This window comes from Eutrema salsugineum, unplaced genomic scaffold (assembly GCF_000478725.1).
Source record: "Eutrema salsugineum unplaced genomic scaffold, Eutsalg1_0 scaffold_6, whole genome shotgun sequence".
NCBI classification, from domain to species: Eukaryota; Viridiplantae; Streptophyta; class Magnoliopsida; order Brassicales; family Brassicaceae; genus Eutrema; species Eutrema salsugineum.
In genome coordinates this window covers 4,065,588-4,091,845 of record NW_006256547.1, presented here as the reverse complement: position 1 = coordinate 4,091,845, position 26,258 = coordinate 4,065,588, and the positions used below count along the sequence as shown (strand labels likewise).

The 26,258-nt window shown below is 36.6% G+C and overlaps 5 protein-coding genes across 8 annotated transcripts; 1 reads left to right on the top strand and 4 right to left on the bottom strand.

The window, feature by feature from the left end:
* Nucleotides 1-466: 466 nt before the first annotated feature.
* LOC18012763 (F-box/LRR-repeat protein 3) lies at nucleotides 467-3,548 on the bottom strand. The gene is made up of 7 exons (XM_006394870.2): nucleotides 2,629-3,548; nucleotides 2,298-2,423; nucleotides 2,103-2,207; nucleotides 1,603-2,002; nucleotides 1,370-1,499; nucleotides 959-1,253; nucleotides 467-859 (listed from the first exon to the last, which is right to left on the bottom strand). Exons 1-7 carry the CDS (start codon nucleotides 3,253-3,255, stop codon nucleotides 614-616), a joined length of 1,929 nt encoding a protein of 642 aa, XP_006394932.1. The 5' UTR covers nucleotides 3,256-3,548; the 3' UTR covers nucleotides 467-613.
* A 3,892-nt stretch (nucleotides 3,549-7,440) lies between these two features.
* LOC18012762 (probable protein phosphatase 2C 73) lies at nucleotides 7,441-10,619 on the bottom strand. 2 transcript variants are annotated; one of them, XM_006394868.2, is made up of 6 exons: nucleotides 10,338-10,619; nucleotides 9,223-9,512; nucleotides 8,797-9,111; nucleotides 8,582-8,699; nucleotides 8,220-8,443; nucleotides 7,441-7,808 (listed from the first exon to the last, which is right to left on the bottom strand). In XM_006394868.2, the coding sequence occupies exons 2-6, from the start codon at nucleotides 9,466-9,468 to the stop codon at nucleotides 7,581-7,583; spliced, it is 1,131 nt and encodes a 376-aa protein (XP_006394930.1). In that variant the 5' UTR covers nucleotides 9,469-9,512; nucleotides 10,338-10,619; the 3' UTR covers nucleotides 7,441-7,580. The 2 variants fall into 2 exon arrangements, with proteins under 2 accessions (XP_006394930.1, XP_006394931.1); XM_006394869.2 differs by having other exon boundaries at nucleotides 10,452-10,618.
* Nucleotides 10,620-16,087: 5,468 nt separating this feature from the next.
* LOC18012288 (agamous-like MADS-box protein AGL93) lies at nucleotides 16,088-17,014 on the bottom strand. Its single transcript, XM_024151065.1, has one exon. It carries the CDS (start codon nucleotides 17,012-17,014, stop codon nucleotides 16,088-16,090), a length of 927 nt encoding a protein of 308 aa, XP_024006833.1.
* A 1,653-nt stretch (nucleotides 17,015-18,667) lies between these two features.
* On the top strand, nucleotides 18,668-25,590 carry LOC18012287 (topless-related protein 3). 3 transcript variants are annotated; one of them, XM_024151896.1, is made up of 25 exons: nucleotides 18,668-19,013; nucleotides 19,432-19,611; nucleotides 19,699-19,812; nucleotides 19,932-20,090; nucleotides 20,180-20,354; nucleotides 20,441-20,576; nucleotides 20,682-20,788; nucleotides 20,881-21,016; nucleotides 21,118-21,227; nucleotides 21,383-21,452; nucleotides 21,531-21,604; nucleotides 21,684-21,779; nucleotides 21,855-21,947; nucleotides 22,083-22,210; nucleotides 22,543-22,777; nucleotides 22,870-23,040; nucleotides 23,134-23,208; nucleotides 23,317-23,451; nucleotides 23,551-23,661; nucleotides 23,738-23,917; nucleotides 24,055-24,183; nucleotides 24,366-24,461; nucleotides 24,610-24,792; nucleotides 24,937-25,100; nucleotides 25,186-25,590. In XM_024151896.1, exons 1-25 carry the CDS (start codon nucleotides 18,934-18,936, stop codon nucleotides 25,385-25,387), a joined length of 3,339 nt encoding a protein of 1,112 aa, XP_024007664.1. In that variant the 5' UTR covers nucleotides 18,668-18,933; the 3' UTR covers nucleotides 25,388-25,590. The 3 variants fall into 3 exon arrangements, with proteins under 3 accessions (XP_024007664.1, XP_024007663.1, XP_024007661.1); XM_024151895.1 differs by having other exon boundaries at nucleotides 20,676-20,788; XM_024151893.1 differs by having other exon boundaries at nucleotides 20,676-20,788; nucleotides 21,383-21,604.
* Nucleotides 25,591-25,714: 124 nt separating this feature from the next.
* Nucleotides 25,715-26,248, bottom strand: LOC18012492. The gene has a single exon (XM_006394865.1). It carries the CDS (start codon nucleotides 26,246-26,248, stop codon nucleotides 25,715-25,717), a length of 534 nt encoding a protein of 177 aa, XP_006394927.1.
* Between the last annotated feature and the right edge of the window lie 10 nt (nucleotides 26,249-26,258).

Genomic DNA, 26,258 nt, shown 5'->3' with positions numbered 1-26,258 from the left:
GAAAAATGGGACTTTCTGTCTCCAGCACATAGTTCATAGTAATATATTGGTTGTCATTATATATCATAATGTGAAAAGGATAATGTTGTCAAAAATCCCAATATCATAATATAAAAAGATAAGTATTGTCTGACGTAAAACTAGTGGATGCCTCTGGATACTCACTATTATATAGTTATATTTAGTGATAATACTTTCTAGACATAACCTTATAGAACCCTATATCGGATATTATTTGATGACAATAGTTAATCAGTTTCTGATTACTTTATAACAAGAACAATGTTATGGATCTTCTAGCCCCTGCCTATGACAAGCAAATCATGTGAAATTCCAACATATAAGATCATTTTTAACTCTTAAGCCCTTATTAACCTAGGACATTGTTATGGTATAACTCTTAAGCCCTTATTAACCTAGGACATTGTTATGAATTTGTTTCAACCCTAAGTGTATGAGACCGCCATTCATAACGATTTGTTTATGGAGCTATTACATATCAACCTATTTTAAACCCATATGGATTCACATTCAAGTGTTACTAAAGCTTCATTGAAAACTTTGAACGACTACAAACAGTCTACTAACGCGAGAAACAACGTCTGGTTTGTCTTCATTCCCATCTAATGCGGCAACCACGAGCATGAAGCATCTCGAGCAATTCAGATGAGAGCAAGAATCTGAGAGGTGCGAGAAGTTTAAGCTTCTTGAGCCTGTTGCAACAGGCTCTTAGAGCAAACTCAAGCCCTTCCACAGTCACACGGTTCAGGTGGACTAAGTCAACGTCTTGAACCCGAGTCAGATTGCTCATTAACATGCATAGAGCCGTATCAGACACCGAGCAATTACACAAGTTTATCTGCCAAACCAAACACACGAACACAAAGAATCAAATATGTTATTCCAAATTTACCAAAAACCAATCGGTTTAGCCTGTAAATGGTGTTTTTCTTTTCACCTGTCTTAGGTTTCTTGAGAAGTAAGCGAGCGCCCAGAAGCCAGAGTCATCGATATTCTCGCAGAGTTTGAGGTCCAAGTAAGCCAGTTTCTTGCAGCCACAGGCAATTACAGCTAAACCAGCACCGGTCACATTCTTTAGCCCTCGGAGTTCAAGATGGCTTAGATGTTCTAGCTGGCGAATTTGTTCAACACCAGTGTCCGTTAGTTCACTGCAGTAGGATAGAATGAGTCGGTTCAAGCTCTTGCAACCTCGGGATAAAGCTGCTAAACCGTCATCTCCAAAACCAGCACAGCTACACTCAAAAAACCAGAACCGATCAGAAAACGAAACATGCATTGAAAAACATTTTCCATCAAGAATCTACCGTGAAAAAAAGGCTCAAATCAGGTCTGAGGGAAGGAAATTTACCGGTATAGATCAAGTTCTATAAGCTTTGAACATTTAGAACCGATATGAAAAATCCCTTTGTTTGAGATATTTGCGCAGAGCCCAAGTTTCAATCTTAGAAGATTCGAACATTTTGAGATATATTCCAGCCCTGTGGTAAAGATTCCCAAAACAAACAAAGAAAGGTAAGATACCATAAAAAGATCTTAAAACACAAATGGAGTCTGAATTTACATGTATCTGTTTTTGTTTACCTCTGTCATTTACGCCATAACAATCAGTAAGATCAAGTTCTTGAAGAAGCTTGGAGTAACATCCGAGCGAATGAAGACCTTTTTCGGTTATCAAATGGCAAGACTCTAATATCAGAGTCTCCAGATTCTTGCAAGACTTAGCTACAGCAGAGATGGCTGCATCTGTCACAAATTCGCAGCACGCAAGGTTTAGGGTTTTCAGGTTTAAGCTGTTGCGTGCAAGCCCCATCATCCCAATATCCGTCACATCAACGCATCTGCTCACTCCGATTTCTGTCAAGGATCTACAGCTAGAGCTCAAGGTTAAAAGAGAGGAATCAGAGACACGAGCTCCATCGATCCTTAGAGTCTTGAGATGCTTCAAAGCTTTTATGTGCTGTAAGAAGCTCACAGAGATTTCCTGTGAATCACAAAGATTAAAGAGAGTGAGTTCCCCTCCATCATTATAACAAACTGATTCCGCATTTAGAGTTAACTTCAAGGCTTGATCGAAAACTTACGGATACACAGTGACTGGCTTTAACGTGTTGAATATCAGGATGGCCTCTGACTATAGAGATTAAGCTGGACAAACTCACGCGCTCACACCTTGTGACATCAATCTCCTGTTTATAGTTATTACATGTTTTTAAAAATCGAATATTTAATTGAGAGAGCTTCTTTTATAATGTGTGGAGGCAAAATAGTAACGGTACCTGTAGTGAAGGAGAACCATTCTCAAGAAACTGTAACCCAGCATCATCTATCAAAGGGCAACTTACCATATCTAAAACCTCGAGCTTTTGCAGCAAAGCAATGGAGCGTATTGAATCATTCGTGATCTGAATCGAAATCAAAACCAGATTTTTGTTCAGATAATGCAATCTCACATTGATCTACAAAGATTGAAACTTTGAATCCACCTCCAAAATTCCAGGAATCAATCCCAAAAGTTTTCAAATTTATGCAATTTCACTACGAAGCTTTAAGAAGAATCATATGCCGAAACAGAGAAAGAGAAAGAGAGAGAGGATATATTAAACGAACCTTAAGATACGAGACATCGAGAGATTTCAAGTTCTTGCATTTCTTGCAGAGAAGATCAATCCCAAGATCGGAGATCTCCATACACCATTTCAAGCTAATCTTGCTGAGATTACTACACCCGACGACGATCCTAGCCAATCCGACGTCGCTTAAGCCCAAACACTTGTCCATCGTCAGCTCCCTGAGCCCCGCCGCAACAGAAAGCGCCGCAGCTTCCCTGTCGCCGAATCCCCAGCAGTGAGACACGTCGACTCGCTCAAGAGCGTGGCACAAACGCGCAAGCGTCTCTAGTCCCCTGGCTCGGACTGCGGTGGCCCGGCTCAGGTTCAGTGACCTCAGTCGCGATGTCGAAACGGCGGCGTCTAGTGCAAGGCGCAAAACGACGTCGTCGTCGAGTTTGGGGCAGACGGAGAGGTCGAGGGAGGAGAGATACGGGTACTTGAAGAGAAGCACCGGGAGAAACTCCACCCGGAGGACTCGGATCGATGTCCGACTCAGCGAGTCGACTCGGAGAAACTCTCTGCTGATGAGTCGCCACGTTTTCCGACACGCCGGGTCTAGAAACCCGTAGACCCGAACCAGAAGATCTTCCGACAAAACGGATAAAATGGATGGAGAAGGCGACATTTGCAACAGAACAAAACAAACAAACAAAAAAGTCGAAATCTTTCTTAAAAAAATGTGCTTTCTCCTCTATTGCGTTTCGAATCAGCAAAAAGTAAAGATCTTTCTCGGTGAAAGCTTAAATCTCTCAAGCTTTTTTTTTTGTTAAGTTGGAATGAAGAGAAACACAGCTCGGAGATAGAGTAGAGAGTGGTGAACAGGTTTTTCGAGGATCCGAATTCGGTAACGGGTTCTCAATATCGGGTTCATCACTCCGATTAGTCACACCTTCGGAATTTCCGGTGAGAAAAACAAAACCGAACCTCTCTAATTTCAATTTTCTTTAATTTTCGTGTTCATTATAAAGAAAGAAGAGGAAGAGGAAGAGAAAGAACCGTGAAGAGACTATACAAAATGACGGAAACGCCCCTAGTTTTACTTCAGTACGGAATACAAGTGTTGGTGTTTCGAGTCAGAGATCCGTTTACGGCTGCCAACAAAGAATCACGTGGCACTATCTCAGTGGCTTACGAGAGTTCTAATCGTGGGATCAAGAGCAGGTGATTTATACTCTACTGTACCGAAATTAGGTCTGCCCCCTTTGCGGGTCCCACGTAACGTGCATCGACCGTACCTATCTCTTTGACCCAAACTATATCATAAACGAGAGATATTAAAATACATATATGAAGAAAAGCATCTTCGTTGGTCTGACGTGGATACTACGCGAGATCGTCGTGGCAGATCCTAGATATAATCTGGACCGTTTAAGAGGAGTAATGTGGGATCCGCAAATTGCTTTTAAAAAACGATGCCGTGCAATACGTATAAACATTAAACAATCAGCATTTTTCGAACAAAAAAAAAAAACAATCAGCATTTAAATCTAATCTGAGTTTTGACAACGAAAAAAAAACAAAACAAATCTAGTGTATCTGAGTTTTATAATTGCAAGTTTCCAAAGTCACGTATTGCGGTATTGGCACAGCGCATGACGGTTCACGTTGGGACTTGTGCTGGTTATTATCTCATACAGTATCTGCTTTTCATTATTTACTATTTATTGCATGCACATCTCATTAATAAGTGCTAACATAAATAACTAATACTGATTTAATTTATGTACTTTTGCGTACGGTTCTTCAGAAGTTGACACACTTTTAGACAAACACATGCATACGTGAACTTCTATTCGAATTTTCTTATTGGATTAACGAAATATAATTTACTTTCAGAAAATTAGTTAGCATAATATATTCCTGAATACTGTCTCTGTCTGAAGTCTGTTCTCGCATTGTATTCTCTTTTCGTTTTTTGGCTGAATAAAATGATTTCAGCCTGTTTGTTGATAATATAAATTCGTTGAATTAGACTTTCATTTATCCTTGATTCAACTAATTAAGCGAACTAACTATATATAATAGCTAATGGCAATGAAACACTTCGGTGTCCAAATGTCCATCTAAATAAATTAGTTATAGAATAGAACGGCTCATATATATGCATTTATAAACAGGAATAGGTTTCTTATTTAACAAAGAAAAAAACAGTTTCTTAGCAAAAAAAAAAAAACAGTACATGTTTCTTTTCGTGTTCCATAAGTAAATTCATATATAACACTAACGGAATTAGATAGCCTTGAGAGTCTTCTCTAGAGCTCCTCTCCTCTCTTTAGTTTTCTAATTTTTTTGTAAAGCTCTTCTTACTAACTTTATCAAACTATGTGACAATAAAAACATACCACTGAAATATTTTCCATTGCATTTAATTTGAAAACCCTTTTATGAAAAAAAAAAAAAAAACACTACAGAATTAGTTAGTGGTGCATATGATGGAGGATAGTCGTACAAAGAACTTTTTTAAAAAATGTTTTCTTTATAGTTTTTTTTTTGTCGACGTTTTCTTTATAGTTTATAGTATATGTTTTCGTTGTTATTAGTGTTTTCTAAGATGTGTAAGCGAGATAAATATATTTACAGCGATATTTTCGGGTTTTGCGTCAAATAAGCCAGTTAGAACTTGAGTATGAATATCCATTTGGTTCGAAGGGGCTTACATTTAATTTCTCTTTTAAAAGAAATACATATGGGCAATGAAATGTAAGTTCCTAGTTTCCTACATATAATACATAGCTATACAAATATTTATACGGTGTGTAAATGTCAGAAAATCTTATTCAGATTAATGTGGGCTTCAGCAGGAGGTAGAACTAATATGAGTTTTAATTTTGTTTGATTAATATACTAACTCATATTTGTTCCACCACCTGTCAATACACACTTAATCTTAAATAAGATGTACATTTTTTTCTCTTTTGAAGACTATAAACTTCTTATATTTCGAAATTCGAATACATAATAGTAGGCAATTAAGCTCTAAAAGTTAGATGAAAACAAAAATCTTAGATGCTCAATCTATAAATCTTGGTTTATAATGTCACTCATAAAAGGTGAATGGTTGAGTCTCTCAATAACTAATAGTTTATAATCATTCAAATATTAGGATCGAACGAATGACATCAGGGAAATATATATATATATATATATATGTGTGTGATTTGTTGAGACTTTCTTGTCTTTTAGACGATTCAAGAATATCAGGTCAAAGAAATATATTCAGTTTTACGTTCCATGAAAGTCAACTTTTCAACCACTCAAACCTCAGAGAGTGATAAAAAATGGGTTACAATTAGTTACACTTTTGATCTTTCGTTCATATAATTAATTTGCTTTTCTAACTACTAGTTTTGAATATATATACTAAACCTAAATGAAATTAGTAGGTAACTACGATGAAAACCTAAATGAATGTAGGCTAAACCACATTAACTCTTCATATATTAACACTTTAACAGTATAATTTTTTCCATGTAAGTAAAAACTAGTAGATTGCGTAATTTGGAATATGAGATATAATCTACGTATGAAGTGATTTGGTATTTAGTGTGACTATAGTCTACAGATAAAACTAAGTTTTTTAGGGAAAACCAGTTTTATTGTAAAAGTCAAAATTAAAGGATGAAACATAAGGTAATAGTTAAATGTAGATAGTTGGCTGTGATATACCTGACCAGAATAAGATCTACCCGACTTGAGCCTGGAAATAAATAAAATAGAAAGAAAACGACAAAGGGGAAAGACTTACCTTCACCCACAAGTTGCGAGATTCTCGCTTCTCACATTCTTCTCCTTCCGTTGACTTCCTTTTGTTGACCATTGGCTTGGGGAGGACCGATGCACCCATATTTATCCTCCCTTTATCCGATCTTTTAAATACTAGTCACGTAAAACAAATTTGTTTTCTTTTTTATCATATGAAAAGAAAAAAAAAATGGTGTCTTAACTCTTAAGCGAATCGATAAAAACAAATTTCTAAGAAGACCCAACCCAACAATGTAGAGAAAAAGAATATCTCCACGTCCATATATATTTAAAAAGCATTTTCATACAAATCAAGAAGAAAGTTTAAAAACATTTACTATTTTTAAAAAAATCTCAACATAATAAGTGTATTTTAAAATAATTAAGATATATATATATATATATATATAAGAATATTGTGAACCGTGGAGAAATATATATACGTACGTGGTAATATGACTACGAGTTCCTTTCCATATGATATGATACAACATTGATTGATTTAAAACAAGGTGAAGAGTTGTGGGGATTTTATATAGGGAAAACTTATGATATGATGATCACATTTTGTTGGTCCTAGACTACAACGAATATGTAGATTTTGTTCATATGATGACATCAAATGCAAAGATGAGTTCATTGTCTTCCCAAACACGGAATACGAATCTATGCTCATGTGTCACCTCATATATTATGGTCCATATAAAATTTCAAAATAATTACCATACAGTATACATGTGCGCCTATATGTGTTGATTTTGTTCTACTATGCAAATATTGATCGAATCTACCGCATATGTTCTCTAGTCGCCATTTTATATTCATCATATCATGTGTTAAGGTTAGAGTCATCGTCTATTTGCATTTGCTGTTTTAGCCTTTTAGGATCCCTTGTCCTAGCAAGAAAAAGGAATCACTAACTAAACTTAATTGGGCCAAGCCCATTAAATAAAATGGAGCATCTAGCATTGCAGAACTAAATACTTAAGTCCACTAGAATGTTCGGTTTTATCTTTTATGTTATGTATTGAACCGATATTTTGTTCTTATGGTTTCTTCATTGCACCGTTCTTTTCTTCTTCTCTCTTTAGTACATAATGAGACGTATGAAACGACTCATGATGGCTGCAACCAAATAATCGCATTTCGAAGTTTAAAACGAATGTTACAAACGCAATGCTATCGCTGATCTATATACAACGCAAATTTTTACTTAAAAGTCGTGGCATGATGAATGTGTTGTGATAGAGATGACGATGAAGAAGAGGAGGAATGGAGGAAGAGGCAAACAACGGACATATCGTCCATGGCGATTCCTCGTCTCTTCTTTTTCCAAGCACGAACCGCTTGCTCCACTAATCGTTTAGCTGCCTTAGGCCGCTCAGCCGTCAAAGAGACGACCTCTATAGCCTCTTGGTTAGAGATCACATCCCATATCTTTCATATTCAACCAACAACAATAAAAGATTGGTCAATAATTATACAAATAGATAATAAAACTATACAATCAGAATAAACCAAGTCAACCCAAACCAAAACAAAAGGGTCTAAACCGTTCTATATCTATATATATCCGATAAGGACTGGAATTTGTATTCTTTTGATCCTTCAAAATCTATTTAATTAAAATCCAAAACCGAATTGAAACCGTTCAAACCGATCTATAATATATTCTACTTTACAGTAGATATTTTCAGAAAAACTCAAATCAAAACCAAACCGATTTCATCTAGCATTGCAGGGCGGGTTTGGCTTTAATTTTTTTTTTTTTTTTTTGACTATTATAAGAGTGTGTGGAAGTGTGGATGAGTATTGTTTGTTAGTTCTAAAGGTTTATAAAGATTTTACCCCATCACTAGCCAAGATGATGAAGTGGTCTTTAGCAGAGATATGCCTTTGAGTGACTTCAGGGACTGAGACCAATCCATACTCTTTGATACAATAGTCTCCGAACGCCCTCGACATTGCAAGCCCCGGTGTTTCTGCGTCCGGTTGCCACACACGGTGGACTCCCGGCTCATCTTTCAGGCAGAAAACCCGCCCTTTGCATCCGATTATCCTCTCCTTCTCCTCTGTTTTTTTTATCACAGCAAAACAAACACATGAATCAAGATTCAAGAATTTGCTAGAATAAGATTCATATAAGACCACAGAATCCAAAATTTCAAGACCTAGTATGGTAAACTTTAAGAGAGATTGAGAGAACTAACGAGGCAGATTTGGTTTGAAATCGAGGGTGAGCTGAACAGCAACCAAGCTTCCTTCATCTGAAACCGTGGCTAGTACCGCTCGTGAATCGCCTACATTTGATACATAAATAATTTCACCCTAAATACAGCAAGAAACCATTGATCAGTGAACATGTATAAACTCTCAAAGATTTTTTACTAACAATAGGAGACTAATATTCTTTTATACGTTTTACCTGTCTGATAATGGTTAGAGCGGTTGTCCCACTGTTGTAAGAATCGATCTTGCGGTGATGTTCAAGCTCTTGATCAACCGACGCACATGTCTTGAGATACGAATGTTTCCATATGTCGAATCTCTCGAGTCCTTTATCAGAGCCTTCGAGGTCTAGCTCAGGATCTAGTAATGTGGCTTGAGCAAGAGTCTTTTGCCAGTTGCACAGAAGCGACGAAGGCATTGAGTTTCTTACATGTTTGGCTACATAGTGACCCCATGGACCATGTCCATCGAATATTCCGCAGAATATCATGTCTTCTTGGCACCCAAATCCCTGTTTACCAAAGATAAACAGTTCTAACAAACAAACGCAAACGCAGAAAGAGAAAAACTAAAATAAAAAACGTGGCAAAAACGTTAGTAACTTGAGAGAGTAGTGATATACCTCCCAAACGATTGCGCAGTCCTGGTTAACGCCTTTTTCGCCGCGTTTGGAGAAAACAGAGGCCGAGTTATTAGATCCTTCTGCATATACGTAACCACATGATTTCAGAATCAGCTCCTTCTTCTTCGCCTCTTTCGCCATCTCATCAGCAGCTTCCTTAGCGTCGCTGTTTCCATTGTTGTTCTTCACTTTCTTGATCGAGAAGGATCGAGCTAATCCATTGAACATCGACGAAAAATGTCCCATTCTTTTTAAGTAATCTTTTCGTCAAGCTGAAGATGATCCTGAATCTATTAATAATAAAAAAGGATACCAGAAATCTTTTAGATACTTGGATAATTTAAGAGCTAGAGGAAGATAATATAATGTCGAAAAGTAGGAAAACTAAAATCTAAACGGAGGTTAAAAGTTAAAACTTAGAAGTATTAAGATGGTCATAGTGTTGAGAATCTAAAGAATTTAAGAGACAACCAAAACAAAAAAGATGAAGAATATTCCTAAGTCTGACATGGAATTCCATTGAAACAAGCTTCTGAGATTATCAATAGTTATCTTTTGAGATAAAAGTTCAAAATGTATATATGATTTTTACTAGAAGGGAAATCAAGTTTCTCTTTATAGAAAACACATTTGGAGATATTTCTTAATAAGGAAATGGAAAACAAGTTGCAAGATTCCAAGATTCTCTCTTTTGCTTTTTCCGGGAAAACTAACAAGAAAATAAAATAAACATCTATCACAGTCTCAGAACTTTCTGAGCATGCTGTTGCTTAATATATATTGAATATGAATACCTAAAAGGCTAAAAGAAGCAAACACACAATTAATCTCCATAGATTTGCTTCAGACATACGTTAAGCGTTTCCAATTTGTAATCAGTAAATAAGATAAAATTTTCCAGAACTAAGACAAAAGGAGCAAAAATCTTCATTTTCCTTGAAGTGACAAAGGGACACAAATTTTACTCCAAAATTAACCTTTTCTATCAAAACTAAAAAGCCTTAGTTTTTAAAATTCAGAAGTTGAAAATATTGAAGATCTAAAAATACTAAAGGTTTACTGGAAAAAAGAAGAAGAAGAAGAAGAAGAACCCAAGAAAGGGAGTTTCTCTTCACCTTCTTTATTTTTACATTTGGATCTTCATTTTTTGTTTAAACATTCTCCATTTGTTACAGACCAATCAGATTCTTCTTCGATGTGTAAAGAGAGATGTAGATAGAAAGAGAGACCTTGAAAGAGCTCAGAGACGCCGGAGAGATGACGTAAGCTCGGGAAAGCTGACGTAGCACCCAACGGAGAAGAATTAGCTAATGGAGCGAGAGAAAAATATCAGAATCCATTTAATGCTCCAAAGAGAGCGAAACAGATTAAATGGAACAATTAAGGAAAGGTGTTGAAATTATTTTATAAATAAAAGTTAATTTTTCTGGTACGGTGTTCTCTCTGTCATTTATCTTGTGGCAGGAGAAGGACAAAGAAATGGACGACATCGTCTTGGTCTTTTGTGGATGATAATATGATCATAATTTCAATAATTATATTTTTTTAATATTCTTTTATCAACGTTTACATTTTTAATTATAAACTTTTCTCCGATGTGTATGTAGTATTTATTTATTGTGAATGTCCACGATATTTTTTTGATTCAGAACAAATTGTATAATCTTGTTTGGGATTATAAGAAACAGCGACAACTTCGGAGATAAACAATTCTCTTGTCAACCATAACATTTTGTTTTGTCTTGTTAAAGAATTTAAATAATTTAAGATGCCATTCAAATCTGCTATTTACATTTATATGATAATAAATGAAAATCGTATACATGGTAAGTGTGTCCCAATCGTTGCATGAAGGGTCAAATAAAGTAGATAAAGTTCAATAAGTATCACAGTAACGAAAACAAATCAAATGTTTTCTATAAAAAAAGTTTCACTGCTTATGATTTTTTCACTTATTTTCTGATCATTTTTTCTTTTCAGCTATCGCGGAAGTCAAAGGTTAACTATTTTTCTATTAACGAACAAGATAAGAAAATTAAGAAATTAACGTATTACATACTTATGTATATATACATTGTTTAGCATTATCCCTAGAAAGAGAATGTCAACAGTTCCGTTGTGGTTATGCAATTATTATACGAATAATAGCAAAAACAATGTATAAAATCATTTTAATTGGCATAAATTAGGTAAGTGAGAGGCAAAGAAAAAAAAGATGGGCAAGCGAGTAAATAAAATCAAATTCAATAGTTAGGGAATCCAATCATATATACATATATGATATATATCATCATATTATTTGATGATGGTATGATTGATATAATATAATTAAAAATTGTTATGATTGGTATTACTACTTTTATTTGGCTTTGCGTCATATGATTATCGTGGTAACTATATTCCCGTATGTCAACGACAACGATTTAAAAGTAAAATAAACAAATATTGTTTTAAAAGTGACATTTAAATACACGAGCAAATTATATACATACAAATTAAATATATCAATTAAACAGTTTTTTTATCGGCTGACATCAAATTCCGGGTAAAATTATGGGTCCTAGAATCAGAAAATAACTACATACCATTTAATTTTCTAACCAAATGATGTTTAGGTCAATATCCAAACTAATTTCAAAGTTTGTCATATTTATTGTTGCAAAGTTAACTCAGTTGATTAAAATTAGTGTTGTAAAATTATTTTTTTGGTGTGTAAATTACATCTTAGAGATTATATTTTGGCAACGGATTTTGACTACCGACCAAACAAGATGGTAGAGAAAAAGCATGAAATTGGTAGAAATGACTTGACAATGATGCTCTCTAACTTTTGATAAAGTCTAATAAAAGGAAGTGCACTGATTGTTATTTGCCTTAACCCAAACGTTTGACATTAACAAACGCTTGTAATTCCATTAAAAAACTACAAATTAGTCCCTATGCCTTTTTTTTTTACTCTGAGTGAGGATAAAACTCAACCTAATTTATATTACGTGAAAAAACGATTAATACTTTTGTCACTTAATAAGTCTACTAGTGTTCAGTGTTTTAAAAACGAATTCTACTAGTGGCCACAAATAAAGGTGTTTAGTTTTATTAGCAATAAACCTTTAATTTCATCTCTCAATTTTTATAAATTTTGAGGTCTAGTTATTGAACTTATATCTAGTGTATAGTATGATATCATATATGTTTAAACGTATATATTTTGCAACTGTACCTTAATACCCCACAAGACATACGTCATTAAAAAGAAATGTCCTACGCATGCAATTCCAAATTCGTTCTACAATATTAAAATTCTCACATCTCGACCTTCGTGGACCGGCTGCTGGTAAACAAAAATAGCTATAAATTTATATGTTGTTTTCCCATGTATTAAAAGCCTCTTTTCTTTTGGCAACAAAAAAAAAGAAGCCTAAGTATTTTCTAACTCTTCTTAGATCCTTGTAAATCTAGGTACAGAGACAGATATGAGCGGTATATTTTTTGTTATTGATAAATCGAGTCCTCTACGACTCTACCACTCGAAGTCTCGACTTTAATTACCATATCTCCAAAGACTCCAATTGAGAATACTTACTTGAATGGGTGAATGCCTAGTGGACCAAATCTGACCATGCAAAATACATATAAAGTACGTAGGTCGTATAGCATACACGTTTAACATAAGGATTCTAAAGTATGGATAAACAGTTTCTATAATGTAAACTATATAAACAATTATATAATATTGTGACATGTGATAATATGGTCCATGTGTTGTACCTAAATCATTGAAACTATAAAAAGCAATACTTTATTTATAAAGGTGCATGCATATATAATTTAATAGAAAGAGATCGTTTGAGATGCTTCGTGTACTCTCTCAAACGAAAGCAATATTAATAAAAATCATTAATCACACGCAAATATCTTTCGTGAACAAAAAAATACACACAAATATCTCGAATAGTATAAGTTGTATGATCGTTGTTATAAACTACTATTTTTGATCGAATAGACAGCTCACGGACTCACGGTAGACGGTTGATTGGTCTGGTTTGATTAGTTTATCTTTCATGACTATATATTTCCGGTTTGATAAAGATAATTGTAGTTTGTTTTGGACAGAGTGAGTAAACCGGATCGAAGATCAGGTCGCAATAATTAGACACGCCGTGACGAAACTGGGCATGAACCTTCGGGTTTTTCACATTCCCCAAGGGAACATACAGTGGGACCAACTTTATGGGGACTGTGTATGACCGGTTGGGACCCATCACGCACAAGAAAACAACAAACACTGATTTTCTGTATTCGTTGGATGAATCCCCAATATGTCGGCAACAATCATGCACATAAAATCTTTTCTATGTTCTCATTTTCTCAATTCAATTATTTGTTTGACGGTAAAAAAATGAAAGACAGGTTGGATAGTTTAAATATCTATCTTTAAAAATACTAGTGTATTTTAAAAACAATAAGATACTAAAAATAGAACAACTGACGAAAAGATCTTCACGCATCTTTCTAATTTTGCGGAACTAGAAAGTTTTTAATTTTATCATTAGGTTAGATCTGAGAAGCCTACGTGGTAATGAGTCATGTGACCTATGTATGTGCACGAACACGAGAGAAACAGAGGATCACTACTCTTCACTATATTGGTGTGAGCAAATTAGAGACGCTCGGTTCATCGCTTCCCGTTTTTAAGGGGAAGTTCCAATTCGGCAACCGAACCTTAGTTGAGACTCGAGAACCACATGATAAAATTCGGTCCTCGCTGGACCCACTCGCGAGCCCAAACCTAAAAGCTCAAAAACTTTCCATCCAGTGGTCAACACGTGGCGACCAGCAATCACATGTGGGACGGTGCAATGAAATAAAGGATTTTCCGTGTTTGTGCACCGTACTCTTCTGTTCCACTTCTCTCATTCGCAACATAGCTTGCAATAGCCTTTTTATTCCTCACCGAAATAATTATGTGCAATATATATATATATATATTTTTTTAAATCCTTTTCTGCTAAGATGATGAAATGTATTTACACTAATTTATATGATTAAGAAATTACTAGCAAATACTTTATAAACAGCTTAAGAACACAAAAGTAGCATAAATTATAATTTTGGGTATTGTTTTATCAGAAAACAATCGTTACACATTTGGTGTCGTGGAAAAATAGAAAAAGAAGTAGAGAACTTGTGAAAAATTCACGGAAAATCTTTGAGTATTTTGACAATTGTTGAGTGTTTTTTTCTGTGTGACAGCCAGCCCCATTGAGTAATTTTTCACTGGCTAGTTTCTAGAGCTTATACGACTTTCTATGCAATGGGAAATAGGAAAAGTCGAAATTTGCACCATGCTGGGGCAAAAAGAGCCCATTAATTTGGGCATAAGAGGCCCATAACTATACAACCAGTTATGGTGATTTTTTTAGAAAACCGGTTCAATAAATCGGAAAGTGAGATTCCATTGATTCGGTTTACTGGACGCACACAAAAAAAATGTCACAAAACAAAGAGAGAAATTAATCAACTACAGATAGATGAAAACAAACTTACCTCTGACTTGAATTCAAGATCCGTGAATCTATCTCCGGTCCCCTAATCTTTTTTTGATCTATGTATGTTGAACCAGAAAGCAATGAGAGTTTAAAGTTATAAATCAATAGAGAGAGAAGGAAACGATGAAGAAGCAAAACATCTTCTGAATTAGGTAAAATCTGAAACCACCTGATTGTATAGTTGGTACCGACAGAGTTTGATAATTACCTTGGTCAAAGGGCAAAGAACAATGAGTCAAAAAATGGTTTTTTTTAGCGTGTTCAGGCTTTTATTATGGATAGCTCATATAAACATCATAATCAACAAAACTAAAATCCAAATTCAACAGGACATGATCCTTGTTCTAGCATGGAACAAGGCAGAACAAATTTTCCTAAAACTAGTGAAATCTCTAAAAGTTTCCACTTCCACTTCAGTAGGAACTCCATATATATGGAATATGCTATTTATCTATACATACTCGAGCGATGACACCAAACACCGAGGCACCGATGAGAGTGTTGGTTGCTCATATTCCCTGGTCATATCCAATATCCTATTAGAAAAGAAAAAAACAAACATAAAATGAATAAATATAGAAACAACTACTCGTTTCTTAAGTTAAACTCTAGGGGGTGTGCAAGTCATCACGACCAAAATGACGAGTGATTTTAGATTTGGAAAGCTCTCAAGAAGTCTAGCTAGGCAGAATTTCCAGGTAGGATTGCCAAAACGTCACTTCCAAATAGGACAGGCTGCAAAACTGCTGTAGCGGTTCTATGTTCGTGTTATGATAGAGATCAGTGCTCAGCTAAAACAAGAGGATACGAATCGGATTTCATAAATACAACATTATATATTTATATATATATATATGTCTACATTCTGACAAGAGATCAGGATATCCTTAACTCCCGAGAAACTGGCGGAAATGTCCATCAAACCCCAAAGTCTTATTACAGTTTTATGCATTTCTAATCCGAGCCAGACCAGATTTAATAAGTCTTTACTTATCTTTATCATTAAAGCGTAATAAAGTTTCGTTTATTTCTCTGAGCGATTTTATTTTCGTTATCTTCTCCCCACACTATCCGACAAGTCTATAAATTTGATCTTATAGCTTAGATTTAAGAACTATGGAAAAAAAATTTAAAAGATAGAGCAGCTGAGGGAAAACAGACAAATTACAAATTCCAGGTTCGAGAAGAACAATGGCAGATAGACTAACAAATAAAATGCAGAACCTAGTCAGAAGATCAGACCTAAAAGATAACAAGATAACATCATTGGAATCCAAAAGATGGTGTCTGATTCCACCCTCCGAACTGATCTGGGTTTAGTTCTGCATCTGAGGAGGAATGACCATGTTGTTGTTGCTGCAGCTTCTTAGATTAAAACCTTGTGGCCCAAGTAAATCCATACTTAAAGGAGCCGTCGCTTGGTCAAAGCTTGAAACAGAGTCACCGAGTTGAGAGAAGCTGTTGTTGTCATGGTTATAGAGAAAGATTGAAAACTTGCTCTGATTATTCGTTAATGAATCTTGAGTCCATTGTTGATGATGAGGATCTTCAATTAGCGACGGAGATAAATGTGTTGTGAAGCCGTATGAATTAGCCGCAAGGCTCTGATCGTTAATCAGTGAAGTTGATAAATTCATCATCGATGGTTCATTGATGAGAAGTGAATTAGGAGATATATCCGATGAGAAGAAGGCAGAAGAATCCATAAAGTTGTGATTTTGCACGGTACTTGAGGATGAACCACAATCGGATAAAACCGCAAGGCTTTGGTTTGGCTTGGTCTGAAGAAGCCGAAGCTTGTCTTGGAATATCCGTAAACGAGTCTCCAACGAATGCTCAATCGCTAAGACTTTATCTGAGAATTTGTTGTCGTTTTGATCGAGAGATCTCTTCTTCTCGTCGTTGAGCTTCTTGTTGAGAAATTGAGAAAGGTTGGTGCTTTTCTTGCGTTTTTCATTGTGGCTTAGTTTGTGAAACTTCTCGGCCATGGCTCTGACCTTGGATTGATCCTCGGGCCATGTCTTGATGAGTTCTCCGTCGCGACCGTAATAGATGACGCAGGCTTGGATGTCGCATAGAGTCGAGAGCTCGTAGGCTTTGTTGAGCATTGTCTGTTCTCTCATAGAAATATTCATGTTCTTTTTTGAAGCTGGAATAGTGGAAGAGAAGGATGCTTTCTTGAAACTGGTTTGATATCTCTCAGACAATTTGGTTTTAGACTTTGTCGAAGAAGAAGAATCCATTGTCGAAGAACAAGAGAATTGGTGGGGATGAATTAGCGCGCAAGTAAAATAGTGAATAATAAACACGAAGAAGGTCTAGGGTTGTATATATAGAAATTGGAGTGTGGTTTTAATTTCCTTTTTTGGGAGCATATGATCTGTTCATTAAATGATCCGATTCAATATTTCCATTTTTTTCATATTAATCTAGCCGCGTTGATGATATCTTCCAGCAATAATAATGAAGAGCTTTGATTGGTGAGAGCTGTAGAAGCTGCAGAAGCTGCCCATATCCAAAAAGAGACTTTACAACACAAATTGATATACCAATCATTTTCCTCCAAAATCACAGCCTAATTTATTTTCGTTTGGCTGTACCGAGCCTACTTGATGGCTCGACTAATCAGGCCGAAATCGTTTTATTTTTGTTCGTCTATTTGTATTTTCTGTTCTCTCTTCACTTGTGAGAAAAACATAAGTAAGGATGACTTCAACTAAATCCGATTTCCATTTATTACTTTCTAACAGTTTTTCTAAATATGTTTAATAGTGCATAGAAATTCTGACCCAAAAAGATCTAAGGTGCATGATAGCTTACTCATGTCCCAAGATGGTGATGATATGTTTTTCTTCTCCGGAAGCCAAATGCAATATTCTTTTTAATGATAAAATGGTAGAAATCTATCAATTAGCAATGATAGTATAATAGTATTGAATCTTGAGATAAAAAAATCGCCATTTTTTATGCAAAATACAAGAAAGAGGCTTAGACAAACATCTAATCTGATGAAATGATGTCGTATACAACTCAAGAATTTATATACAAACTCAAGGCTGTTCAAAAGAAAAAAAAAAACAAACTTTTATTTGGTATGATAAAAAAACTTTTAAAATATGTAAGTATGTAATGTTTACTATGTCTTTCATTTTCATTAGTAGCTTAATTCGAATTTTATAAATCATCCCGTTGGCTAAAGGATATGTTCGACAGAGATGTAAAATATTAATTTGTAATTTGATGTTCTGTTTTTTGCTTCTTTTTGAATTTCTTGTTTTGCTTTGACCTCTGTTTGTTGTATCTTGTCCTCTGTTTCTGAGATTGTACTGAATACATTAGGTTAATATTTTCAAAGAATGCCAAAAAAAAAAAATTACGAGTATGCTATTCGTCGTTTTTTTACAATGGTCTAAATGTGTATCAGTATATAAAGCAAAATTTTTGAAGCTATATAATGTCTTTATTTTTTTTAAAAAAAGATACTGAAGTTATTATTATTTGCAGATGTGACTTTGTGAGATATTGAATTTGTCCACCGTGTAAATGACACGTTCTCGTTGAAATCACGAAAAGGAGATCTTTAATATATCGCGAGAAAAAAGGTGAATAGAAGGAGAAAATGAGAAAGCCAAACAAGAGCGCATCGAAAGCTGAGAGCGACATCACAAGAGAGAGAAATGTGGGGACCAGACTGGACGTGTGCACAGAATATTCACAATATTTGAATTTTGTTTTCGAATCCGCCACTCCATCTCCAGGCCCGCTTATCACTCCATTCGAAGATAGCCTAACTCACTTACATTATAAGCTAACCTGCATATCACCGATGCCTGCTCCGCTTATATCTGATAAGTCGGTAAATGATGAAAGACCTTTCTCTCTGGAAGAAGAACGCGTCCAAGAAAGCGAGGTCAAGTTTCTCTATCTCTTTCTCTCTCTTCCCCAATCTTCTCCTTTATTTATTCTCTCCATTTCTCTAAAAGCAAGCTCTTCAAAACCCTAGAAATTCTCGAAACCCGAGTCGTGATTTCGGCTCCAATCAGTTTCGTCTGGCTTGTTTAGATCCCCAGAGCTCTCACCGAGCTCGGATTCAGACGTAATCGTGTGTTTTGTGTGTATCTTCTTGTTTGACGTCAGATTTGAGATTCCAAGCTTGTAATAAATGTCGTCGTTGAGCCGAGAGCTGGTGTTTCTCATACTGCAATTTCTCGAGGAAGAGAAATTCAAGGAGTCTGTGCACAGGTTAGTCTTTTTTTGTATATATGAAGAAGAAGAAGTTCAATTGAAACTCCCAAATATATTGAGTTATATAATATGCTGAATTTTGATTAGTATTAAAAGTGCTGTTTCGTAATAAACCTATGTCGTTATTAAAAAAACACTTGTTCGTGTAATAAACATGGATGGTTATGGAGTTTGAAAAATTTGTGTTTGAATCAGAGTAGAGCGAAAAAGAAAAAAGTAATTTGATTTTTCAGAAGTAATCGAAAAGGTCCAGTTGAATCCATAGAATCCTATTTTTGATGAATTATCCTGAATTTGATGTTTGATTAGCCTGAGTTCTTAAGGGAGTTTCTGTTTTTCATTTGCCCTGGGAGGCTGCAAAGACAGGATTTTTAATTGGGATTTGCTGATTTTGAATTGTTACTGTGTCCTACAGGCTCGAGAAAGAGTCAGGATTCTTCTTCAATACCAAGTATTTCGATGAGAAAGTTCTTGCTGGAGAATGGGATGAAGTTGAGAAGTACTTGTCTGGGTTTACCAAGGTTGATGATAACAGATACTCAATGAAGATATTCTTTGAAATTAGAAAGCAGAAGTATCTCGAGGCTCTTGATCGGTATATAAATAACCTACGACTAATTTTTTTAACATTTCTTCTTGTTGTAGTTTCAGAGTGTGATTTCATCTCATGTCTCTTCTGCAGGCAAGATAAGGCCAAAGCCGTTGAGATATTGGTGCAGGACCTGAGAGTCTTCTCCACTTTCAACGAGGAACTCTACAAAGAAATTACTCAACTTTTAACTTTGCACAACTTCAGGTACGAGATATGGAATCTAGTCAGCTTGTAGACATTTCTATGAAAGAGAGTGTGACACTCCATTTATGGATTGAATTTGACAACAATGGTATTCAGGAATTTGGTTCTCTATTATGTAGGGAAAATGAGCAGCTTTCCAAATACGGAGACACTAAAACTGCTCGGGGCATAATGTTAGTAGAATTAAAGAAGCTAATCGAAGCAAATCCTCTTTTCCGTGATAAATTGATGTTCCCTACTTTGAGATCTTCGAGACTGCGGACTCTGATTAATCAAAGGTGTGTTTCTTTTCTTCTCTCCTCACGACCATAGTATATGTTACTGACTTACTTATTGGGGGATTCATGGTGCACGTGTTCTCTTGCAGCCTTAATTGGCAGCACCAGTTGTGCAAGAATCCGAGGCCAAACCCAGATATTAAAACTCTATTCACAGACCATACGTGCGCAGTTTCTAATGGTCCTCTGGCACCTTCACCAGTCAATCAGCCTGTTGCAACTTTGACAAAGCCGACAGCTTTTCCGTCTCTTGGAGCTCATGGTGTAAGAAACCTCAGTGTTTGACTGCTTTATTCATGTTTTTGAATCTATTAAATCTTCATATTTGAGGAAATCTGTATTAAATGTAGCCCTTTCCTCCTGGTGCTGCTGTTGCTGCTGCTAATGCTGGTGCTTTAGCTAGTTGGATGGCTACTGCATCTGGTGCTTCTGCTGTCCAAGCTGCCGTTGCCACACCTGCGTCTATGCCTCTACCTCAGAATCAAGGTTAGTTTGTGACGATCTTCTAGATTTCTTCTTTTTCGGAAATTATCAGTAAACTACCCGTTCTATATCATTCTTAGACTAATTACTTTTCTTCCAAAGTGTCAGTCTTGAAGCGACCAAGAACACCACCAGCAACGCCAGGTATAGTAGATTATCAGAATCCTGATCATGAACTAATGAAGCGTCTCCGCCCTGCCCCATCTGTAGAGGAGGTAACGTAAAATTCCTTTTTTCCCCTTTCTGGACAGCTTTCTGTATGATTCTTGCATTTTTCTCAAAATTCTTAGCTTTTATCATTTTCCAGGCGACATATCCCGCTCCTAGGCAGCTAGCTCCATGGTCGTTGGATGACTTACCATTAAAGGCGGCTCTAGCGTTGCATCAAGGGTCCACTGTGACAAGCATGGAGTTCCACCCTATGCAAAATACGTCACTTCTTGGTATGGGGGTTTGCAACTTTGGAATACGACCTCTAAACTCAATTTAAAGTTATATTTCTTTTGTTCTTTGGCTTTCTGAATGACCATTTGCGTTCCTTCAGTCGGGTCTGCGACCGGAGAAATCACATTGTGGGAACTCGCTGTCCGAGAAAAGCTGGTTTCAAGGCCATTCAAAATATGGGATATGGCTAATTGCTCACTTCAGTTTCAGGTTTGTCGTTACAGCTAATAATTTTTTAGTTATGTGTTTGATCTAAAAAGCCTTGATTTCAACAATATGGCTGTGAGAAGTGATGAGACAAAACATATCAGCAAACTAGTTTTTGTGCAAGGATCTTATATTTACCATTCGTGGGCCTCATTCAGGCTTTAGTTGCTAAAGAAACACCAATATCTGTCACCCGCGTGGCATGGAGTCCAGATGGAAATTTCATTGGTAAGTTTCTCAGCATGAATTGTGGAATTTTAATTGGTCTCTGGTCTCTGGTCTCAGTCTCAGTCGCTTCTTGTGCAGGGGTTGCATATACGAAACATCTTATTCACTTGTATGCTTTCTCTGGACCTAATGATATTCGCCAGCATATTGAGGTGAGCATACATTTGATGCCTATGAGAAACAATGTGATGTAACAATATCCCATAAAATTGGATCACTTTTTTCTCACAGATTGATGCCCATGTGGGTGCTGTGAACGACTTGGCTTTCGCCAACCCAAACAGACAACTGTGTGTAGTTACTTGCGGAGATGATAAGCTAATCAAGGTGAGAATAAAAATTGCAGGGTTTTACTGTTAGACGTCTCTACTGCAACTATCTAACTTGATCAATGTGGAACAGGTATGGGATGTTTCAGGTAGGAAGCATTTTACCTTTGAAGGTCACGATGCTCCTGTATATTCCATTTGCCCTCATCACAAAGAGAACATTCAGGTGTGGCATTCGATCATCTATTGTATTGTTTTGTCCATCTTTTTGAACGGACCCCAATAGTATTTCGTATAACAGATCCTGCCTATGGAATTCTGCTCTTTTCCAAAGTATAACACGTTCTTATTTGGATTTCAGTTCATATTTTCAACGGCCATAGATGGGAAAATAAAGGCCTGGCTTTATGATAATATGGGTTCCAGAGTTGACTATGATGCTCCCGGTAAATGGTGTACAACGATGCTTTACAGTGCTGATGGGACTAGGTAAGATCCGAAATGCTGTAAATTTTCCCTCTTCTAATCCTTTTGAACTGCTTATCAAATCCTTCTTCTTCACTCTACTTTCTAAAATCTTCAAATTCTTCATTGAGATTTGTTTATTCCTGAAGATACTGAGTTGTGTCCTTGAGTTTCCAATCTTTTTTTTTTTTTTGTGTGTGTGTAAGCTTAAATATACATTTTCTCTCCCAAATATTTTGCATTTATTTGCTGATTCAGCAAAAAACTAAAATCTATCTATTTCAAAATATCTATTTTCTGTTGCTGCTTTAGTTCTTTCTGATGTTATGTAATTGTCGTGTATTTTTTGTCGTCAGATTGTTCTCTTGTGGAACGAGTAAAGAGGGAGAGTCTTTCCTTGTTGAGTGGAACGAAAGTGAAGGATCAATTAAAAGGACCTATCTTGGGTTTCAGAAAAAGTTGGCAGGTGTGGTCCAGTTCGATACCTCAAAGAACCACTTTCTGGCTGTTGGTGAAGATGGGCAGATCAAGTTCTGGGATATGGATAACATCAATGTTTTGACTAGCATTGATGCTGAGGGTGGACTTCCGGTTAGTCCCATCGATTCTTTTTTTCTTTCCTATGGCTTGTTGCTTTGGTGTTCTTGTTTTCAGGTTTGGATGCTAACTTGTCTCAACTTCAGGCTCTTCCTCGTTTGAGATATAACAGGGAAGGCAATCTTCTAGCCGTTACTACGGCAGATAACGGATTTAAGATCCTAGCAAATCCTGCTGGTTTCCGATCTCTGAGAGCCATGGAAACTTCAGCATTTGAAACGATGAGGACTCCAGTCGATTCTTCTGTTATCAAAGCTGTAACGTTTCTAACTTTGTAGTCTACTTTTCCTTTCATTATATCCACTGTCGTAGCAAGCTGTCTCGGTTTACACATGTTGGTATTCTGTTAGGTTCCTGGAGCTCCTGTTGCATCTGTCAGCTGTAAAGTTGAACGAGGCTCTCCTGTTAGACTCTCACCAATGCTGGTAAATCATCCATTAAATGTTATCTTTCTTACCAGTTTTATAAGGGATCCCTTTTTATAAATTCTTATCTTCTGTTCTGAATACATATTTTCTTGGCATTTCCTCAAGAATGGAGTTGATCCCTCAAAGCCAAGAATCGATGAGTCAACAGACAAACCAAAATCTTGGCAATTAGCTGAAATCTTGGACCCTACCCAGTGTCGCCAAGCAACTTTACCCGATACAGCTGGTTCTTCCATAAAGGTTTGCGGAATTAATCCTCTTAGAAAGATATTTTACTCTCTAAAGTTAATTTTTTTTTAAAAAACTAAGTCTTACGTTTCTCCTCTCATGGCAAAGCAGGTCGTTCGGCTTCTGTATACAAATTCCGGCTCTGGAATCTTAGCACTAGGTTTTAATGGTATTCAGAGATTCTGGAAATGGGTTCGCAGTGAGCAGAACCCTAGTGGAAAGGTAAGCATAAACGAGAGTTAGAGAGAGCTCAATGCATGCTGTGTGCAGTTTTATTGAAGTACCGTTTATCATGCAGGCAACCGCTAGTGTTGTTCCTCAGCATTGGCAACCAAACAGTGGTCTTCTCATGACCAACGATGTTTCTGGTGTAAACCTTGAAGAGGCGGCCCCATGCATAGCTCTCTCTAAGAACGACTCATATGTCATGTCGGCTGCTGGAGGAAAAGTCTCGTTGTTCAACATGATGACTTTTAAGGTACATATATCTACATGTAAATATGGACTTTAAAGAAGGCCACTAAAGCCACAAGATCTAGCTGAACATGTTATCACTGTAATCCTAAAAACTCCTTTGGTGGTTCTAATATCTAAAGAAATCTATTGGCCTTGCAGGTGATGACAACATTCATGCCGCCTCCACCGGCATCAACATTTTTGGCGTTCCATCCTCAAGACAACAATATCATTGCCATTGGAATGGAGGACTCCACGATTCACATCTACAATGTCCGAGTGGATGAGGTAAGTAGTCCATAGAACCATTGCCACTTGACTTGTTTTTATGATCTATGACGAGTTAAAACTTGTCAACATTTTCTTAGGAAGTGGTTGATATGGCTTCACATTTTAATTTTTACCCTACTAGATGTTGCCTTAAAAAATTATATGACGAGCTCACTCCACTTGCATCTGTGTTTCATCAGGTCAAATCAAAGCTAAAGGGTCACCAGAAACGCATCACTGGCTTAGCATTTTCTACAACCCTCAATATCTTGGTATCATCTGGTGCTGATGCACAGGTGTGTATGCTGCGTCATGTTGTTGTCCTGTAGTGAAATATCTCAACTACGATGCTATATTATTTTGTGCCTTTTCCTTGTTCGATTTTCTACCGTTCGATTATATAATTTAAGAGGATGCTACTCTTGCTGTTGCTTCCTCTCTTAGATATGCTTTTGGAGCATTGACACATGGGAGAAGAGAAAATCCGTTTCAATACAAACGCCAGCAGGAAAAGCCTCCAATGGAGACACACGTGTTCAGTTTCATGTGGATCAGATCCGTATCCTCGCAGTCCACGAGACACAATTGGTGATATTTGATGCTTCCAAGATGGAATGTATCCAACAGGTAAATATGATGAGATCATCTCTCTAAATCCATATATGTAAACACAAAAAATGGAAAATGCAATATCATACATACCTGAATTCTCAAATAATTGTTTTGAATTTTGTACATATTGACTTATGTTTTCTTGTTTCCATGTCTCAGTGGATTCCACAAGACTCGTTGTCTGCTCCTATATCTTCAGCAGTGTATGCGTGCAACAGCCAGTTGATCTACACCACTTTCCGCGATGGGAACATTGGAGTGTTCGACGCAGACACTCTCAGATTAAGATGTCGTATCTCTCCATCCGCCTACTTGCCTCAAGGGTAAATTTATCCAACATTTCATCAGATTCGGTCTTGAACCTGCTTTATAAACTTCTTTTTATATTAATTCTCGTTGCTTCCTCAGGAACCAAAGCTTGTCCCCTCTAGTTGTGGCAGCTCACCCGCAAGAGCCAAACCAGTTTGCGGTCGGCTTGAATGATGGGTCAGTTAAGGTAATAGAACCGACCGAGGCTGAAGGCAAGTGGGGGATTGTTCCACCCTCTGAAGCCATCAACACCTCACCATCCACCACAAGCAACCAAACTCCAGAACAGTTACAAAGATGAACAAACCAAAATGGCTTCCTCATAGATGTCCATGTAATTAATCTCAATTCTCTCCATCATTATTCCTCCAGGTTGGTTAGTTAGTGTTGTTGATTATTATTATCAAGGTTTAGGCAGTATTATTAGATCTTCAAATGTAGCCCTTAGTTTCAAGATTCTTATGATATTGAATTTGGTAACAATGGTAAGAAATAAAGTTTGTATAACTATCTTTAATTCTCAGAGTGAATAAGCAACAAGACTGTGACTAATGAGTAAATTGGCAAGAAATTGAAACTACACTACCATTAATTAAAACCGACATGAACAATATGAGACGATCAACGGTCATGGCTCGGGTAGGAGGATGCCATCACCATCATACTGCAAAATCCCTGACCGGTTTATCGGTTTGCACCTTTCACCCATAAGTATCCTCTTCTTGCACAGCTCATCTTCTCCAATACCCTCATTTAGCCTTCTTCTCCTTCTTCTTCTTCTTTTTCTCGTTCTTAATCTTCGCCCTAAGATGAGTATCTTCAGTCGAACTCTTGCGCTTTCCCAAAAACTCTCCTTCTTCTGAAGTAGGTTTTGCTTGGGTTTAGCTTTACCAACAGACAAGGTCTCATCAGCTTCAGTAATCTCTTCTGAAGAACCATCTCTCTTTCCTCTGTTTTCACCTGCAAGTGTTTTCTTGCGACTGAAGACACCGGAAATCACTGAAGTCATCTTCTTAACCGGGAAAACCATCCTGGTTCTGATTAAATGTCTCTTCCATTTCTCTTCTTTCATCTTCTTCTTGTGATCTGTATTCGTCTTCTTCTTCCTCCTGGTTTTCTCTGATGTTTTAGGTATTTTGATATTGAGCGTCTCTTGATCCATGGAAAGCCTA

Excerpts from the sequence above, each read along its gene's own strand:
- LOC18012288 (XM_024151065.1), bottom strand. The coding sequence starts at position 17,014 with ATGGATTCTTCTTCTTCGACAAAGTCTAAAACCAAATTGTCTGAGAGA.
- LOC18012492 (XM_006394865.1), bottom strand. The coding sequence starts at position 26,248 with ATGGATCAAGAGACGCTCAATATCAAAATACCTAAAACATCAGAGAAA.
- LOC18012762 (XM_006394868.2), bottom strand. The coding sequence starts at position 9,468 with ATGGGACATTTTTCGTCGATGTTCAATGGATTAGCTCGATCCTTCTCG. Across the intron at positions 9,112-9,222 it reads ACTGCGCAATCGTTTGGGAG|GGATTTGGGTGCCAAGAAGA; the intron begins GTATATCACTAC and ends TTTGGTAAACAG. Across the intron at positions 8,700-8,796 it reads CTCTAACCATTATCAGACAG|GGTGAAATTATTTATGTATC; the intron begins GTAAAACGTATA and ends TGCTGTATTTAG.
- LOC18012287 (XM_024151893.1), top strand. The coding sequence starts at position 18,934 with ATGTCGTCGTTGAGCCGAGAGCTGGTGTTTCTCATACTGCAATTTCTC. Across the intron at positions 21,780-21,854 it reads GAGATGATAAGCTAATCAAG|GTATGGGATGTTTCAGGTAG; the intron begins GTGAGAATAAAA and ends AATGTGGAACAG. Across the intron at positions 24,793-24,936 it reads AGATGGAATGTATCCAACAG|TGGATTCCACAAGACTCGTT; the intron begins GTAAATATGATG and ends TCCATGTCTCAG.
- LOC18012763 (XM_006394870.2), bottom strand. The coding sequence starts at position 3,255 with ATGTCGCCTTCTCCATCCATTTTATCCGTTTTGTCGGAAGATCTTCTG. Across the intron at positions 2,424-2,628 it reads TCGATGTCTCGTATCTTAAG|ATCACGAATGATTCAATACG; the intron begins GTTCGTTTAATA and ends ATTTCGATTCAG. Across the intron at positions 1,500-1,602 it reads TTATGGCGTAAATGACAGAG|GGCTGGAATATATCTCAAAA; the intron begins GTAAACAAAAAC and ends TCTTTACCACAG.